Raw genomic sequence first — 16232 nt, 5'->3', positions numbered from 1 at the left:
CTTCTACAGTGAGAGTACAAGATCTATGATGTGTACTGAATGCCAGGCCACAGATACCACGTCTAGTACCGGCAGTACTAAAGCTAGTGATTGTACCGATGGTAAGTTGTCAACTATTTTCTCACAAACCATGAAAACATTAAAGATGGGTTCCCTTATTTCATTTATGAATTTGAAAATGTTAATACTTTTATGAATAGAAAGTAAAGGTGTTCTAATGACTTGGAAAAATACCAGTTTGTCTCACATGTCCACAATTAATTCATAATTAGCTAAATTAGAAGAGAATTACCAGCAGAATTTCAACGAGTGACCGATCAAGGTCAAAAAGCCTTTTTTTTGTTTATCCAGACTGTACATACATGGACCTTTATGATTGGTAAAAACTATGATTAAGAATACATGATAATTCATTAGAAACATCAAATTGTTTGCTTAATTTGACACTAGAATAATGAGGAAACCCATTTTTAAGGGGAGAAAGTGTCCATATTTCCCTCCACCCATGACGAGGTCTACAGAAATGATGTGTCTTCAGTCCCAATTGTACATTTCACGTGTATCTTGGTTGAGCCGTGCTGGCTCTGTGAGTTAGACAATTGCTCACAAACCTGTAGGTCCGGTGTGCTGCAGGCTGTACATGTTCAAGATCAGTTGGAAATCGGCAAAAGAGTAGGCTAATGCCACTGTCCTGGCTATATTTTCCATCCTTCTGTTTGAATTTTGATTGGCAACTTTTTCTTCAACCTACTTGACGTCTGATAGATCCTAGCCAAAAACAGATATATGACCAGGTCTGTCCATCATATCCAGCAAATCAAGCCCTGTCCCATCCACTAATGATGATGTCCTCGAGACTACAATAAAAAAAAATTTTTTCAGCCCAAATTTGTCAAGGACCCAATCCATGTCAAAATGGTGGATCATGTATATCGTCTCAACACACGTTTAAATGTGATTGTCCCACAGGTAAATATTCTACTATATTTATGATCAGATCCAGCAGAGCAGCCCCTTTAAACTGAAATACAGACTGTGCACATTAAAGATCCCTGGACAGTTGGAAATAGGCTAATAGTAGGCTAGGCAAAATTTCCCTTCGTGGCCTTGCCCGTCTTCATGAGCCCAATTAGATGCTGAAGAGTAGGATTTCATTTTTCGACGGAGATTAAACTTTGAGATGAGGCAGCAATTAGACTTTCTTTCTTAGAGTTTTCACGTGTCAACACGCTCTTAATGATAGTATCAGGATACTTATTCTAACCAATCAAAACCTCTGTTACAAGTAGGCAGTCAATACATGTTACTGCTTATAATAATAATCCCAAAATGCTTCACACATAGCAGGGAAAATCTTTTGTACCCCTAAATATTATCCAGGTTTTCATTCTTTTGAAAGCTTGGTAACAGCTTATTAAACATCCAAGTTGTCTTTATCTCAAAAACTCTACTCATATAACATTTAGATCTTAAGAAATACAATAATCTGATTGATTTAAAATCAATTTTAGTGATTGACCAATCAGATGATTGGAACACTAAAATCATCTTAGGTAGAGTTTTTGAGAAAAAGGGCTGTGGTGGTTTAATATTGTCCCTGACTCCTAATTGTATTCTGGGTAATTTTTAATATTTGAATGTTTCAGGGTATTATGGGAAGGTATGTGATAAAGTGTTCAACCCATGTTCGTCCAATCCATGCTATAATGGAGGTGTCTGTACCCAGACGGGCTCAACCACCACTTACACTTGTTCATGTCCACAAGGTAAGAATTTTACATCGTTCTATTTTAAGAGATACTACCATTTTGAATGCATATAAAGTAGGATTAAATACTGATATCATATTAGATCCACTAAAACATGACTGGCAAATAAACAACTCACCGAGACTTGACCGGCAACTTAACAAACCACCCATCCCTGATGAGCACATCAAATTAAAGTTTCAAACTTGGAAAGAAATAATATATGCTCCTTTTGGCCAACGTTGAAAATCTAAATTTTATGTTCATTTTAAGAGGAAGTATCCCTTTAAATAATGTTTATAATATCATTATATCTGATTCATTATAAGTTCTATTGCGGTTATTTTTAACCAATCAAAGCATGTCATGTAGGTCCTGTTTCTCAATAACAATGAGGAATAGCAAAACCGAAAGTAGAGATATTTGCAATGAAAAACGGTAATAATGTTTATTATATTGCAGGTACGAGTGGACAAAATTGTGAAACTGATTTGCCAAACTGTGATCCCTATCCATGTGGGACTAACGGAATGTGTCAGGACTACATTGATAGCTATTTCTGTCATTGTAAGAGTGGATATAAAGGACAAAAGTAAGTTACCAGAATTGAAAATGAATTGAATGGAGTTTTACTTCCTCCCTTTCTGCACCTTGTGGGCTAATGAAGAGGGCATGTCATGAAGGGGGCAATGAGGGAAATTTTTGCCAAGACAGCGACATTAGCCTGCTCTTTTTCGATTTCTAACTGTTGAGGAGCCTTTAGCATGCACATCCTGTAGCACACAGGGTCTTGGTTTATTTTCCTATCCGAACAACTAGATGCTTTTTCCATGTTAGCGCTTCTTATCTACATCACTGACAGGGGAAAACCGGGTTGAGAATTCTGAAGGTATGATCTAGACCTATGTCGGGATTGATCCCTGGACCTTCAGGTTAGCGAGCAAGTGTCTAACTAACTGCAGCTACCGCTGCTCCCAGTAAGTTACCGGAGCTGTGCCAGATGATAATAAAATCGGTGATAGTGCTTGATTCAAATGAAATGTTGCCAATTAGAGTCTGGTCTTGAGTATCTATGACTGGTGCAGGGAAAACGAGGAGACAAAAATCTCCAGTTGGTCGTTTTCCACCTTGTTTATAATTACGTTCGGAGCATGCGATACGCAAGGAAAAGGAATAGGATTGGATGATGACGGTTTTTGTATCAAGAATGCAGTATCAGCAATATTTAAGAGTAATTTCTTGTGTATTTTCAGTTGTAGTGAAACTTCTGATGTTTGTTTGGAAAAACCATGTTCTTCTCCTGGAACAGATGGAGTTTGTGTCAAACAGGGCACAGCTCGTAGAAAGTGTAACTGTCTACCAGGCTATAGTGGTGATGACTGTTCTGAAAATATAGGTCAGTCTACATCTTTTATATGATGGTTATTCGTGTTAACTTCGGGACTAGAATGCTGCTAGTTACCCTCGTATATTAAACTATTTACCTGGCAAGATGTCAGCCTTTCATGGCCGAGTCAATGTTCAGCTCAAGGAAACTAACGAACATTCGCGAAGGTGAGGGGTTATGGAAGGTGAGGGGTTATGGAAGGTGAGGGGTTATGGAAGGTGAGGGGTTATGGAAGGTGAGGGGTTATGGTATGAAATATGTCTGGATAATTGAGATCACAATTGAAATTTGAAACAGTGTTGATTATGTTTTATTTGATTGTAGATGAATGTGCCAGTACGCCATGTTTGAATCGAGGGAAGTGTAATGACTTAGTTGCTGAATACAATTGTGAATGTAATGAAGGCTATAATGGTGATCAGTGTACAATGAGAGATAGTCTATGTAAAGGAGTAACTTGCACCAATGGCATGTGTATAGAGGATCATATGCAGAATACATATCTATGCCTTTGTGATAAGGGCTACATGTATAGTAAGTTCCTCTGGAAATATTTTGTTGTATCATCAGAGTTTTGGACTACCTATGTCTTAAAAGAAACCATTATTGTTTACGCTATATTTTATTATCCAGGGAGACTACTCTTGACTGACGAAGAAAACAGCTTAAGGGAATAATAAAGTTTTTTTTCTCACATTTTCCACCTGACAATTACACATATTTTTCTTTGCAAATCAAATATTCTGACAATATGTTGCATTTCTAGGAAACATTAGGTGGTGCCGAACAGGGACCACAAATGACATAAATATTAAAAGTTGGGACCCAAAACCTCCCACCCTGAACACCACCATACAATCCATAGAAACCCCTCTGTCAAGCTGTCAATGGTGCAACTGTCTTAGAAGCATGCTCAATTGACAAACCCAAATACCAAATTAACCATGTTGACTCTCTAGTTTCATTTTGTTTCATTGCATTTCATTTCAGATTCCACAACTAAAACTTGTGATATGATAGATAACTGTGAATCTGATCCGTGTGTATCTGATAATACAGTAACTGATGGCTGTAGTAGTAGTATTGAGGGTTTCAAATGTACCTGTAAAAGTGGTTACACAGGTTCAAAATGTCAACATAATATAGATGATTGTGCTTCAATGCCCTGTGGTAAAAACTCTGTAATGTGTACTGATCTACTCAATGGCTTTAATTGTACTTGTAAGGAAGGATATGAAGGTATATTTTTCTAGAGCTTTCAAATTTGGGGCCTGACCTTGATTTGTGAAAAATCCCATGGAAACAATGTGTCAGAATTATGGTATATATTAGATATTAAGCCAACACAGAAAATGTTTAATGTTACAGGCTGTGTCCCTTAAAGATCTCTCAACCATTGGAAATTAAAAAAAAAAGGAATTATCTGATTTTCGTACATTTCTAGTACTTGTAAAGACTATTTACATATATTCAAGACACAAATCAACCTCCCAAAATACTTCATTAAGTAATGTTATGATGTATACTTCATTAAGTAATGTTATGATGTATACTTCATTAAGTAATGTTATGATGTATACTTCATTAAGTAATGTTATGATATATACTTCATTAAGTAATGTTATGTTATATACTTCATTAAGTAATGTTATGATATATACTTCATTAAGTAATGTTATGATATATACTTCATTAAGTAATGTTATGATATATACTTCATTAAGTAATGTTATGTTATATACTTCATTAAGTAATGTTATGATATATACTTCATTAAGTAATGTTTTTATACTTCATTAAGTAATGTTATGATATATACTTCATTAAGTAATGTTATGATATATACTTCATTAAGTAATGTTATGATATATACTTCATTAAGTAATGTTATGTTATATACTTCATTAAGTAATGTTATGATATATACTTCATTAAGTAATGTTATGTTATATACTTCATTAAGTAATGTTATGATATATACTTCATTAAGTAATGTTATGATATATACTTCATTAAGTAATGTTATGATATATACTTCATTAAGTAATGTTATGATATATACTTCATTAAGTAATGTTATGTTATATACTTTAGGAGATACATGTCAAAGGTTAAAAGATACATGTAGTGGCAGCCCATGTAAAGGTGAGGGTGTTAAGAAGTGTAAACTGGTCCCTAATGACTATATATGTGAGTGTATACCTGGCTACACTGGTAAGAATTGTGAGGTAGGTACATACATGTGTTATCATTCATCCCAGTAGGTACTAGGTGGGTAGAGAGAGAGGGTGAGATGATAGCGAGGGGAATGGAAGGGGAAGGAGGTGAGGGGAAAGGGAGGAGAAGGGGGAGGGGTGGAGAGAGGGAGGGTGGTTACAGAGGGAGAATTCAGGTGGTAAATGTCAGTCCTGCAATTTCTCTAGAACTAAGCATTGTATGACATCACTATTGCAAAGGTCCTGAAACAAAGAGGACAGTTTATGTTTGTGTTTTGAATCAGACCAGATGAGCACAAATATCTTAGTTTGACTCAGGATGTTGATTTTAGCCTTGTGATTTTGGATTGCAAGTTCGTAGGCCAGTGTCCTGTTTGCTGGGGCTTGGTTCAGCCCCCACGGATAAGTGATAAGTGTGAAACTGATTTTTAAGAAAATTTTTTGGTTGATATTTCAGACTAATATAGATGATTGTGCTAGCCGACCTTGTATGCATGGTTCTAATTGTACAGATAAAGTTAACGGCTTTTCATGTGATTGTGAGGCTGGTTGGATGGGAGATATGTGTGAAGAAGAAGTTGATAGTTGTAAATCCAATCAGTGTGTTAACGGTGCCGAATGTCAGAATCTCTTCAATGATTATTATTGCGAGTAAGTTATAACAACAAGACTTTATTTTAGATTCCTTTTTTTTCTTTGTTTTTTACAATTATGCATACAAATATATAAGCTATTGTTTTAGAAGCCAACTGATATTTAGCTTACAATTAATCAGGAATCATACCATGGCCGTTCAATTAAAGAATCATGTCTAAATATCAACGATCTATTCTTGAATTATTAAAACCAAAGTAGAGCTATATAGCTGCTATGGGTTTCGCTATCCATGAATTCTTTGCGTGAAAGATTTGCCTGATGTTAATGATAAAAATATTTTTTCAGCTGTAAAGACAATACGTATGACAGAAATTGTAGCCAGAAGGAAAACCTCTGCCAGAGTGCCAACCCATGTATTCATGATCAGCCTTGTACAGAGACTAACGGTTTAAAGTGTATGTGTAGTTCAGAATGGAAAGGTATTGGCTGCGAGATCGCTGTAGATTATTGTGCTGAAGATGTTTGTTTACATGGTGGAAAATGTACTCCTTCATTATTCAATTATACCTGTGAATGTTTCAATGGTTAGTATAAAATCATATTTATAATCAATACACTTCCTCATATGAATAGTTTACATGTTTTGCTAGTAAACTGTTTTGGATTTCGGGTTTCGTTTTGTGATTTCAGATTGTTAGTACTTGGTATTTTATTGTTTGGCTTTCTTTCATTTTTTTGGTAGGATTTCAATTTATTTCATTTCGTTCTATTTCATTTTGTTTTATTTCGTGTCCGTGTTTATTCCAGGATATCAAGGTAGAAACTGTGATGAAAACCCTGATAATTGTGCAGGAGTTACCTGCCCTGGTGGCGCCACCTGCGTGGACGGAGAGGATCAATATTTCTGCCGATGTCCACTTGGTAAAGTCGGCAAAGATTGTGACAAAGGTAATTTATGTTTTATTTCAATTCTAGTTTTCCAAGTGTGATTGTATTTGTCTATTTTATGTCTCTTTTTTTGTGACTTTTTCAACAAAAACAGATTTGAAACATTAAATTTGGCTTTCCAGTATGGCTTTTTTCGTTTATTACGTTTAGTCTAGTTCAGTGAAGTTACAAAAATGTTCAGAGTGCTAAAATATAAATGTGTGTTTTTTTGGGTCATCCACCATGTTTGATAACGATGTGTTGTATACAATTTCAGACTTAGATACAGACTACATGTTACTCTTCAATTCTCCAATGAAAGATGGAATGGCGGCTTTTCCCTACCCAATATCCTTCAAGTCTAACCAGTTTTCTATCACTTTCTGGGTCAGATTCTGGGATATTGACGATACTGGGAATTTCCTGTCCATCTTCTTCACAGAGTAAGTAAATCGTGAACAGTATGTAGAAAGGTGCAAGGAGGGGTTGACATTGTAAAAGTATCTAATTTCCTTCATTGTACACTGATCCTGATTAGCCCAATCTTGAGCTGAAGAGAAGCATGTAAAAGTTTTGACAAAAGAGGTTTTGAAAATATACAGGGCCGTAGCTAGTCCAGGGGGGCTCAACTTTAGTGACTCAACAAGGCATTTAGGTCATATAAATTTTTCAGGGGGCCAAAATTTTCTTAGGGGGGGGCCTGCCCTGCCCTGCTCTGCCCCCCTCTAAAACAATATAATTGTTACATAACCACAATGTGATCATTGTTTTTTGTCTTAACAGATCTCAGGCGAGTACAAAGGTCACAAGTAAACTGTTGAATATTGATCATGAAGGTTTAAAGATAATGAATGGAACAGAAGAAAAGAGTTATACATCAAAATATATCTCAAAACACAATGACGGAAAATGGCATAATATTGCCGTGACTTGGAATGGAGAGACAGGTGTTTTGAAATACGTGGTAGATTCACTCAGTGATGGTCCCATTGCAGATTTTTCCACTGGTATAACAGTAGACTCAAAGTAAGTAGTCTGTATGATAATCATCAGGATGACTCTCGAAAACATTAACACAGGCATCAGAATATTTTATATAGCTTGATTGAGGATTCAAACATAGGTTTAGGAATTTTAGGACATAAAATTACATTCAAGTAATGTACGAGAGTGCAGGCACAGACACAGGCATGCAGGCGTAACATCTAGTGAGAGAATATTGTTTGTGCAAAGTATGGAGAATCAGAGCTCCAGTTTCTCCAAAATTCGTACGACTAAACTTGCACGTTAAGTGAAGAAAAACATTATTTTTGACATTATAAAATCTTTAATTTGTAATGTTTAAGTTTGGTTGTAAATCTATGATATTTGGAGAAACGGGGTACTGACATTTATAAAAAGAGCATGGATTCGCACACTTGACATTGCTAAAAAAAAAAAAAAAAATTTTTAATGGTGATTAGAACTCTTATCTTCATACTTCCCAATCAAGTGCAAAATATTTTTACTATGTTTTTCAGTGTTTGGGTAGTATTGGGAGTTAAATATGACTATCAGATGAAAAAACCAATCATGAATCAGGGATTCCGCGGCTGGATAAGTCAGGTCAATCTCTACAGTTCTGTCGTTGATTTTGAAACAGAGATACCACAGTTACTAAAAACGCCACAAAAAGTTTTCAATGACAGTAATCCAGTTCAGCTGTGGTCAGACTATGAATTAATGAGAAATGTACAACGTGTACCACAGTCCACTATTCAACATCCAAAAGATTCCTGTCCCAGAGGATTCTCTAATCCTAATGCCTGTGATAGAAAGGATCCAGGTAAGATGTCTGAGACTTGTTATTGTTATCCATAGGATAAGTCACATGCCAGCCTTCTATCTCATTAACAGTGGTGTATATGGACAGTGGTTTTTGGGCTATGAGTGCCTGAGAAGGTTCTCCCAAATGTTAAACTTATTGAATTGATTTGGTGCATTCTGATATATATATTAGGGCAAAATCATATTTTCAATTTTGTGAATAGAGTGAGGGTAGAATTGGGGATGCTAGTGATTTTTTGTTTGTCCCATCTGTACCTCCCATTCACACTGTCACTAGAGCTTAACTAGTTTTAAAGTTGTGAATCTGTTTTAAAAAAAAAGGACTTGAAATCCAAGAGTCAACATGAGTCAATAACTGTCCAGGATTATATTCATGATTGTTATTACAGGTAGAACACAGGTGAAAGTTGAGAAATGTCCAGATAATATTGTAATGATGGGAGAGAAGAGAATCACCCAGGCCACGTGGACACCACCAGAGTTCCCCGACAGTGATACTGTAATATCTAATTACGCCCCAGGTGAGTTTCTATCATTCTAATTATTTTTGGGGTGGGGAGAATTGGTTTTACGTCTTTTCTCTTGAATCTTGTTTTTTAAGGTTTTTCTGATTAACAGGTTGTGCCAGTTCATGGTTTTTCTGATTAACAGCTTGTACCAGTTCATGGTTTCGAATCAGGCTGAACTTCCAAATATGTACAAACTATATCTGATTAGTTACCTTCCCCTATAAAGGGCAGATAACCCTTCAGTCATACTTTGTAGTTTACTATTCCTTTTCAATGATATACAAATTAGAACTTAAACTATTGATTTATTTTTTAAAATATAGATTCCCAGTTCTTGTGGGGTATGTACCCTATTGTTTACCAAGCTAGTTCAAATGCTGGTCACAAAGCTTTGTGTACTTTCTATCTATTCATACAATGTAAGTAGACCACCTTGCTATTTCTTATACATAAACTTGTTTCTGCTAACACATCAGCCCAATCCTAAACCTGATAATATCGTAACCGATTATTGGCAAAACAGTTATCCACTGTTGACGATATTTGATTTTAAAAACATTAAACCAACATTTTGTCTTGCTTGGAATTGAGCCCTGTGTGCTACAGGTTTTTTGTCCTGTCAAAATTTTCATTTCATTTCATTTCATTTCATTTGAATTGTCACTCTTTTTGATCTGACAGTGCATTCTAAAGTGTTGATATCTTGTTTATTTAATGAAACAAAAATAATAGATTTTTGATATTTGCATACCTTTTAATTTATTTTATGGTATCACAAATGATACATAGGGAGCCACGGTGGCTCAATGAGTTAAAGGCTTGCTCACTGAAGGTCCAGGGTTCAATCCATCTTCTGCATGGCGTTGCCTGTCTTTATTGACCCACATGATGCAGAAAAATAGAACATAAAACTCCATTTTGTGATTAAATTAGTCCTCATTACTAAGTTCAGGGCCAAGTCCTTTTTTCCATGAGGCAAAAATTTTGTTGCCTTTAAAACCATTAATGTTTTTTTTTTTTTGTCAAATTTGGCAAGTGGACATGTCAGAAGTTGTGAAAATATTCTCCAAAAATGTATTTATTTTAGATGATGCGTGTAGTAAACCAGAAGATCCTACCAATGGTAAACAGATCTACTTACCTAGTGCTGGAAAATTCCACGCTGCCTCTGAAGTCGGCTGTAATGATGACTTTGAATTTTCTCAACCCACACCAGCGCTTTATACGTGTGGTTTAATCGGAAGTTGGGATCCTCCAAGGATGTATAATACCTTTGTTCTGCCACCTTGTGGAGGTAAGTGATAAAGATTTTGATACAGAAGAGATTTAAGACATGCACTGTATGATGGTTGTCAAGAATTTATTAAAACTTTTTGAACTATTCACGAGATTAATCAACCAACTACTAAACAGGTGACAAACTAAACTAACATGGTGCAATATACTCAGTCAGATTTGAATCAAACGCAAACGTTCTCACAGTCCATTCTTGGCTATCAGCCATGTAACAGCAAGAGCAAACAATAGATAGTAATTGAAGGTATATTAGTCAATAATGTATTAATTATTACCATAACTACCGGTTAACTAGTCTTGGTTGTTTTTTTTAATCAGGACCCTGTTTCTCAAAATATCATAGATTAACGTACAAGCGTAAATGTTATAAATTTACGATTTAATGATGTCAAAATAACGTTTTTCTACACATTAAGAGTAAATTTAGTCTTTCAAATTGTTGAGAAACGGAGTCCAGATCGGAAATCATCACCTTGACTTTCCAGCATTCATTATCAATTAATGTTTATTGTTTATTTTTCAATTTTAGCGAAAAAGACGCCTCCAAAAGTACAAGTGAAATTGACTGTCAAGTATAAGATAAAAACAAATGATTGTCCTCAAGTTAAAGATTCTTTAATTGCTTTGATTCGAGAACGATTTGTAGCTGTTAGTAAGAAACATGGTAATAAGATCTGTGGTACTGCTGACTGTTCTGATATTGGTAAGTTTATCACTGTCGTGTCCTGACTGCGTCTGAATTACTTAAAAAGGTATAAGGGGATGAAATTTACACTTGGCTGACTCTCGCAAGCACTGGCACTTGCATCTGTTTTTTTTTTTCATACCTAAAGGAGGATCCGAAGACACGACACCTAGCAGACGACAATCTAACTTGTTACCAATTGAGCTATTCCACTGCCATACTTTCGTTTCACAAAATAGTAGGTGCAGACAAAATTCAAAATGGTAGGGAAAGAAATAAATGAGAAACTTTGAATGTGACAAACCATTGAGGCCAGAATTGGGAATGGGCAGAACCTGTCTCACAGAACTTACCAATCGAGTTCCACCAATGATATCATAGTAGTTGAATTATTATTATTTATAGGTGTTGTGATTGAGTGTATTGCTACCAGACGTAGAAAGAGACAGACTGGTGACGTCACAGTTGTAATCTCTGTTCCTTTAGTACCGTAAGTTAACATATCAATGATTTGTGGGAAGATGAAACTGGAAGAAAGACTGGTACAGCTATCTTTGCAAATATTTCTCATGATGGTGGTTTCTTTATTTACTCAAATAGAAACACAAAAATAGGATAAAAACATTATTTCCATTTCATTTTATTCATCTTCTTTAAACCTCTACTTTTATCCCGTCTTCATTAGCCCATTAGGTGCAGAGGAGTAGGATGTAAAACTCCATTCATTTCTACTTTCATCCATTTCAAAGTTATCATAAAGAATATTTTTGATATCTTTCAGATCTGTTTTGAACCCTGAAGGTGGTGGAACCATCACACCGGAAGAATTGATCAATCAACTCTTGTTAGGTGGGGGAGGAGAACTCGACTTTCAGGTAGGTTATACCAGTCTAATGCCAGTCTAGCGCCTTTCAAATGCCAATCTAATGCCAGTCTATTGCCAGTCTAGTGCCAGTTTAGTGCCAGTCAAGTGCCAGTCTATTGCCAGTCTATTGCCAGTCTACTGCCAGTCTAGTGCTAGTCTAGTGCCAGTTTAGGGCCAGTTTAGGGCCAGTCTAGGGCCAGTCTAGCATCCAGTCTAGCATCAGTCTAGCATCAGTCTAGCATCAGTCTAGCATCTGTCTAGCATCAGTCTAGCATCAGTCTAGCATCTGTCTAGCATCTGTCTAGCATCAGTCTAGCATCAGTCTAGCATCAGTCTAGCATCTGTCTAGCATCAGTCTAACATCAGTCTAGCATCAGTCTAGCATCTGTCTAGTGCTTATATGATTACTGTAGAAAGCAATTCTAATGACAATTATTTCCGTCCAATCAAAGCTTGTCATGTGGGATCTTCCTCTTGATAAGAGTGAGGAATGATGGGATTGGGATAATTAAAAGATAAATTTTTGTTTCTATTTTCATTATTTTTATCTTCTGAATTTAGAATCAGATCCCAGGAGCCACCCCCATCACAAATGCTGTCACGATTGTGAGCACCCCTGCCTGTCCCGAGGGTCAAACGGTCATCAGTGAACAATGTGGTATGTTTTTTATGCTTTTTAGTAAGACTAACTTTCGAAAGCACATACCGAGTCATCATCATTATGCAAAAGGAGCTCAGGATTATTTTGTGAGAAAGAAAGAACAATGGTTTACCAGGATAACAATTTAATTTCATAAGTTACCTTTCTATTAGCTGGTTTTTGTCCCAATCTTTTGGCATTGATCTTTACAAGGATAATAACTTAGCCTCAGATTCACATGAAACCTTTCTACCAGCTGATAATTGGCCAAACCTCTTGGCATTGATCTTTGCAACGTTAATAACGTAGCTTCACAAGCTACCTCTCTACCAGCTGGTTCTTGTCCAAATCTTTTGACATTAATCTTTCCCAGATTATCTGTACCAATTTACAGCTGGGTTGAATTATGAGTGTAAAATTATTGTAAGTGTAAGTGTAAAGGATGGGCAGGTATATCCAGGTATATTGCAGGTATATCCAGGTATATTGATGGTATATCCAGGTATATTGCAGGTATATTGCAGGTATATTGCAGGTATATCCAGGTATATTGCAGGTATATCCAGGTATATTGATGGTATATCCAGGTATATTGATAGTATATCCAGGTATATCCAGGTATATTGCAGGTATATCCAGGTATATTACAGGTATATCCAGGTATATTGCAGCTATATCCAGGTATATTGCAGGTATATCAAGGTATATTACAGGTATATCCAGGTATATTGCAGGTATATCCAGGTATATTGCAGGTATATTGCAGGTATATCGCAGGTATATCCAGGTATATTGATGGTATATCCAGGTATATTACAGGTATATCCAGGTATATTACAGGTATATTACAGGTATATTGCAGGTATATCCAGGTATATTGATGGTATATCCAGGTATATTGATGGTATATCCAGGTATATTGCAGGTATATCCAGGTATATTGCAGGTATATCCAGGTATATTGCAGGTATATTGCAGGTATATCCAGGTATATCCAGGTATATCCAGGTATATTGCAGGTATATCCAGGTATATCCAAATGTGTATCAAACAATAATGTCTGAATATCCAGTATTTTAGTCGCTACACCCCTCCCTGCCTCTCAGCTTTCTAATTGTTTATAATTGTGAATATTAATGTCCAGATTACCTTTTTTTCAGTGGAATGTGCTGCAGGAACCTTTTATGATGTATCTTCGAAGATGTGTAAGAGCTGTCCAATAAACAAATATCAGAATATGGCAGGACAGAAAGAATGTATGTCATGTACTGCAGGATTGACCACTGAGAATATGGGATCAGAGAAAGTGTCGGATTGTAAAGGTGAAAATGATACTGCTGTTTTTTACTTCATTGCACACTATGTGGTGCTGTCCATCTTCTTTTACTTATTATCAGAAATACAGATACATTTTATTTCATTTCATTAGTCCAATAAGATACAGAACAGTAGGATATAAAACTCTATTTCATTTCATTAGTCTAATAAGATACAGAACAGTAGGATATACAACTCTATTTCATTTCATTAGTCCAATAAGATACAGAACAGTAGGATATAAAACTCTATTTCATTTCATTAGTCCAATAAGATACAGAACAGTAGAATATAAAACTCTATTTCATTTCATTAGTCTAATAAGATACAGAACAGTAGGATATACAACTCTATTTCATTTCATTAGTCCAATAAGATACAGAACAGTAGGATATAAAACTCTATTTCATTTCATTAGTCCAATAAGATACAGAACAGTAGAATATAAAACTCTATTTCATTTCATTAGTCCAATAAGATACAGAACAGTAGGATATAAAACTCTATTTCATTTCATTAGTCCAATAAGATACAGAATAGTAGGATATAAAACTCTATTTCATTTCATTAGTCCAATAAGATAGAGAACAGTAGGATATATAACTCTATTTCATTTCATTAGTCCAATAAGATACAGAACAGTAGGATATAAAACTCTATTTCATTTCATTAGACCAATAAGATAGAGAACAGTAGGATATAAAACTCTATTTCATTTCATTAGACCAATAAGATAGAGAATAGTAGGATATAAAACTCGTATTTCATTTCAATAGTCCAATAAGATACAGAACAGTAGGATGTAAAACTCCATTTCATTTCATTAGTCCAATAAGATACAGAACAGTAGGATATAAAACTCCATTTCATTTCATTAGTACAATAAGATACAGAATAGTAGGATATAAAACTCTATTTCATTTCATTAGTCCAATAAGATACAGAATAGTAGGATATAAAACTCTATTTCATTTCATTAGTCCAATAAGATACAGAACAGTAGGATATAAAACTCTATTTCATTTCATTAGTTCAATAAGATAGAGAACAGTAGGATATAAAACTCTATTTCATTTCATTAGCTCAATAAGATAGAGAACAGTACGATAAAAAACTCTATTTCATTTCATTAGACCAATAAGATAGAGAACAGTACGATAAAAAACTCTATTTCATTTCATTAGTCCAATAAGATACAGAACAGTAGGATATAAAACTCTATTTCATTCATTAGAGCATTAAGATACAGAACAGAAGGACATTCAGAGAGACCTTTTTATTTCATTAGCCCAATTTCCCAGTTCATGTGTCTGATGTAAAAGTATTGTAATTTCAGCACTTGTGAGAAAGGTCAAATGTTTAAAGATGGAAGCTGTCAGAGTTGTCCATTAGGATTTTACCAGAACATGACAGGGCAGTTCTACTGTCTTCCATGTCCAGTAGACAAAACAACCAGAGCTGTTGAAGCTCAGAGTGAAGACCAGTGCTTCAGTGAGTATTTCCTTTTTTCCCTTTTTGAATGTTGTGCACTCAAGACAAAGTTGACATGTTGTCATTTATCAGCCAAGGGAAGTTATACAGGTATTACATCACAATTGAAATTCAAAATGACTCCTTTTGCGATCCAAGTTTTCCAATGTCTACCCAAAATTAAAATTAATCACGACAATCTACAAATCAAATTGTATATTTCAACGTTTACTACTGTAACATTTTGAATTGCATCCAAATATTTTATGAAATGGGAATCAAAATTTAACTAAATTTGTCAAAACTTGAAACAAATGTGATAAATTTCTGATCAACTTCAATCTAAATTGAACCCTGAGTTAAACCAGACGCAAACGATAGACTTTTGTCTTTTCATTTTCATTTTCGTTTTATTTCTAATTGTTATTAATTTATATCTAATTTTTTTTCCTAGATGATTGTCCATTGGGTGAAGAGTTGACAGGAGCAGGCCAATGTCAGAAATGTCCCGTAGGAAAATATCGTAGTGCAGACGACACCAGCTGTCAACCATGTGATGCTGGCACTACTACTGCAGGTGAAGGCACGACTTCCAAAAAAGATTGTAATTTAGGTAAGTTACCAGTGAGGAACGCCTGGATTTTACAGACACGTCATTAACCTGACAAATTTGAGATATCAGGGGGTGGTGCGATTCTCGCAAGCACTTGCACAGGCATCAGAAATTTTCTTACCTTGAAGAGGATTC

The 16232-nt window shown here is 35.3% G+C and overlaps 1 protein-coding gene across 1 annotated transcript in view; it reads left to right on the top strand.

The window, feature by feature from the left end:
* Positions 1–16232, top strand: part of LOTGIDRAFT_230171 (hypothetical protein) — a gene marked incomplete at its 5' end in the record, with an annotated part of 52047 nt that overhangs the window by 22374 nt on the left and 13441 nt on the right. The window contains 23 exons of the mRNA XM_009047061.1: positions 47–101; positions 883–969; positions 1647–1766; positions 2211–2340; positions 3002–3144; positions 3460–3669; positions 4126–4374; positions 5230–5363; positions 5809–6002; positions 6294–6532; positions 6756–6896; positions 7153–7318; positions 7659–7901; positions 8396–8700; positions 9092–9223; positions 9535–9630; positions 10299–10505; positions 11037–11210; positions 11598–11682; positions 11974–12067; positions 12619–12715; positions 13858–14019; positions 15939–16097. Of these exons, the coding sequence (XP_009045309.1) occupies positions 47–101; positions 883–969; positions 1647–1766; positions 2211–2340; positions 3002–3144; positions 3460–3669; positions 4126–4374; positions 5230–5363; positions 5809–6002; positions 6294–6532; positions 6756–6896; positions 7153–7318; positions 7659–7901; positions 8396–8700; positions 9092–9223; positions 9535–9630; positions 10299–10505; positions 11037–11210; positions 11598–11682; positions 11974–12067; positions 12619–12715; positions 13858–14019; positions 15939–16097 (3622 nt within the window). The remainder of the gene's footprint in view (positions 1–46; positions 102–882; positions 970–1646; positions 1767–2210; positions 2341–3001; positions 3145–3459; positions 3670–4125; positions 4375–5229; positions 5364–5808; positions 6003–6293; positions 6533–6755; positions 6897–7152; positions 7319–7658; positions 7902–8395; positions 8701–9091; positions 9224–9534; positions 9631–10298; positions 10506–11036; positions 11211–11597; positions 11683–11973; positions 12068–12618; positions 12716–13857; positions 14020–15938; positions 16098–16232) is intronic.

Source organism: Lottia gigantea (genome assembly GCF_000327385.1).
Source record: "Lottia gigantea unplaced genomic scaffold LOTGIsca_11, whole genome shotgun sequence".
Classification (NCBI taxonomy): Eukaryota; Metazoa; Mollusca; class Gastropoda; family Lottiidae; genus Lottia; species Lottia gigantea.
The sequence above is the reverse complement of the archived record's forward strand: the minus strand, read 5'-3'. Positions and strand labels throughout refer to the sequence as shown.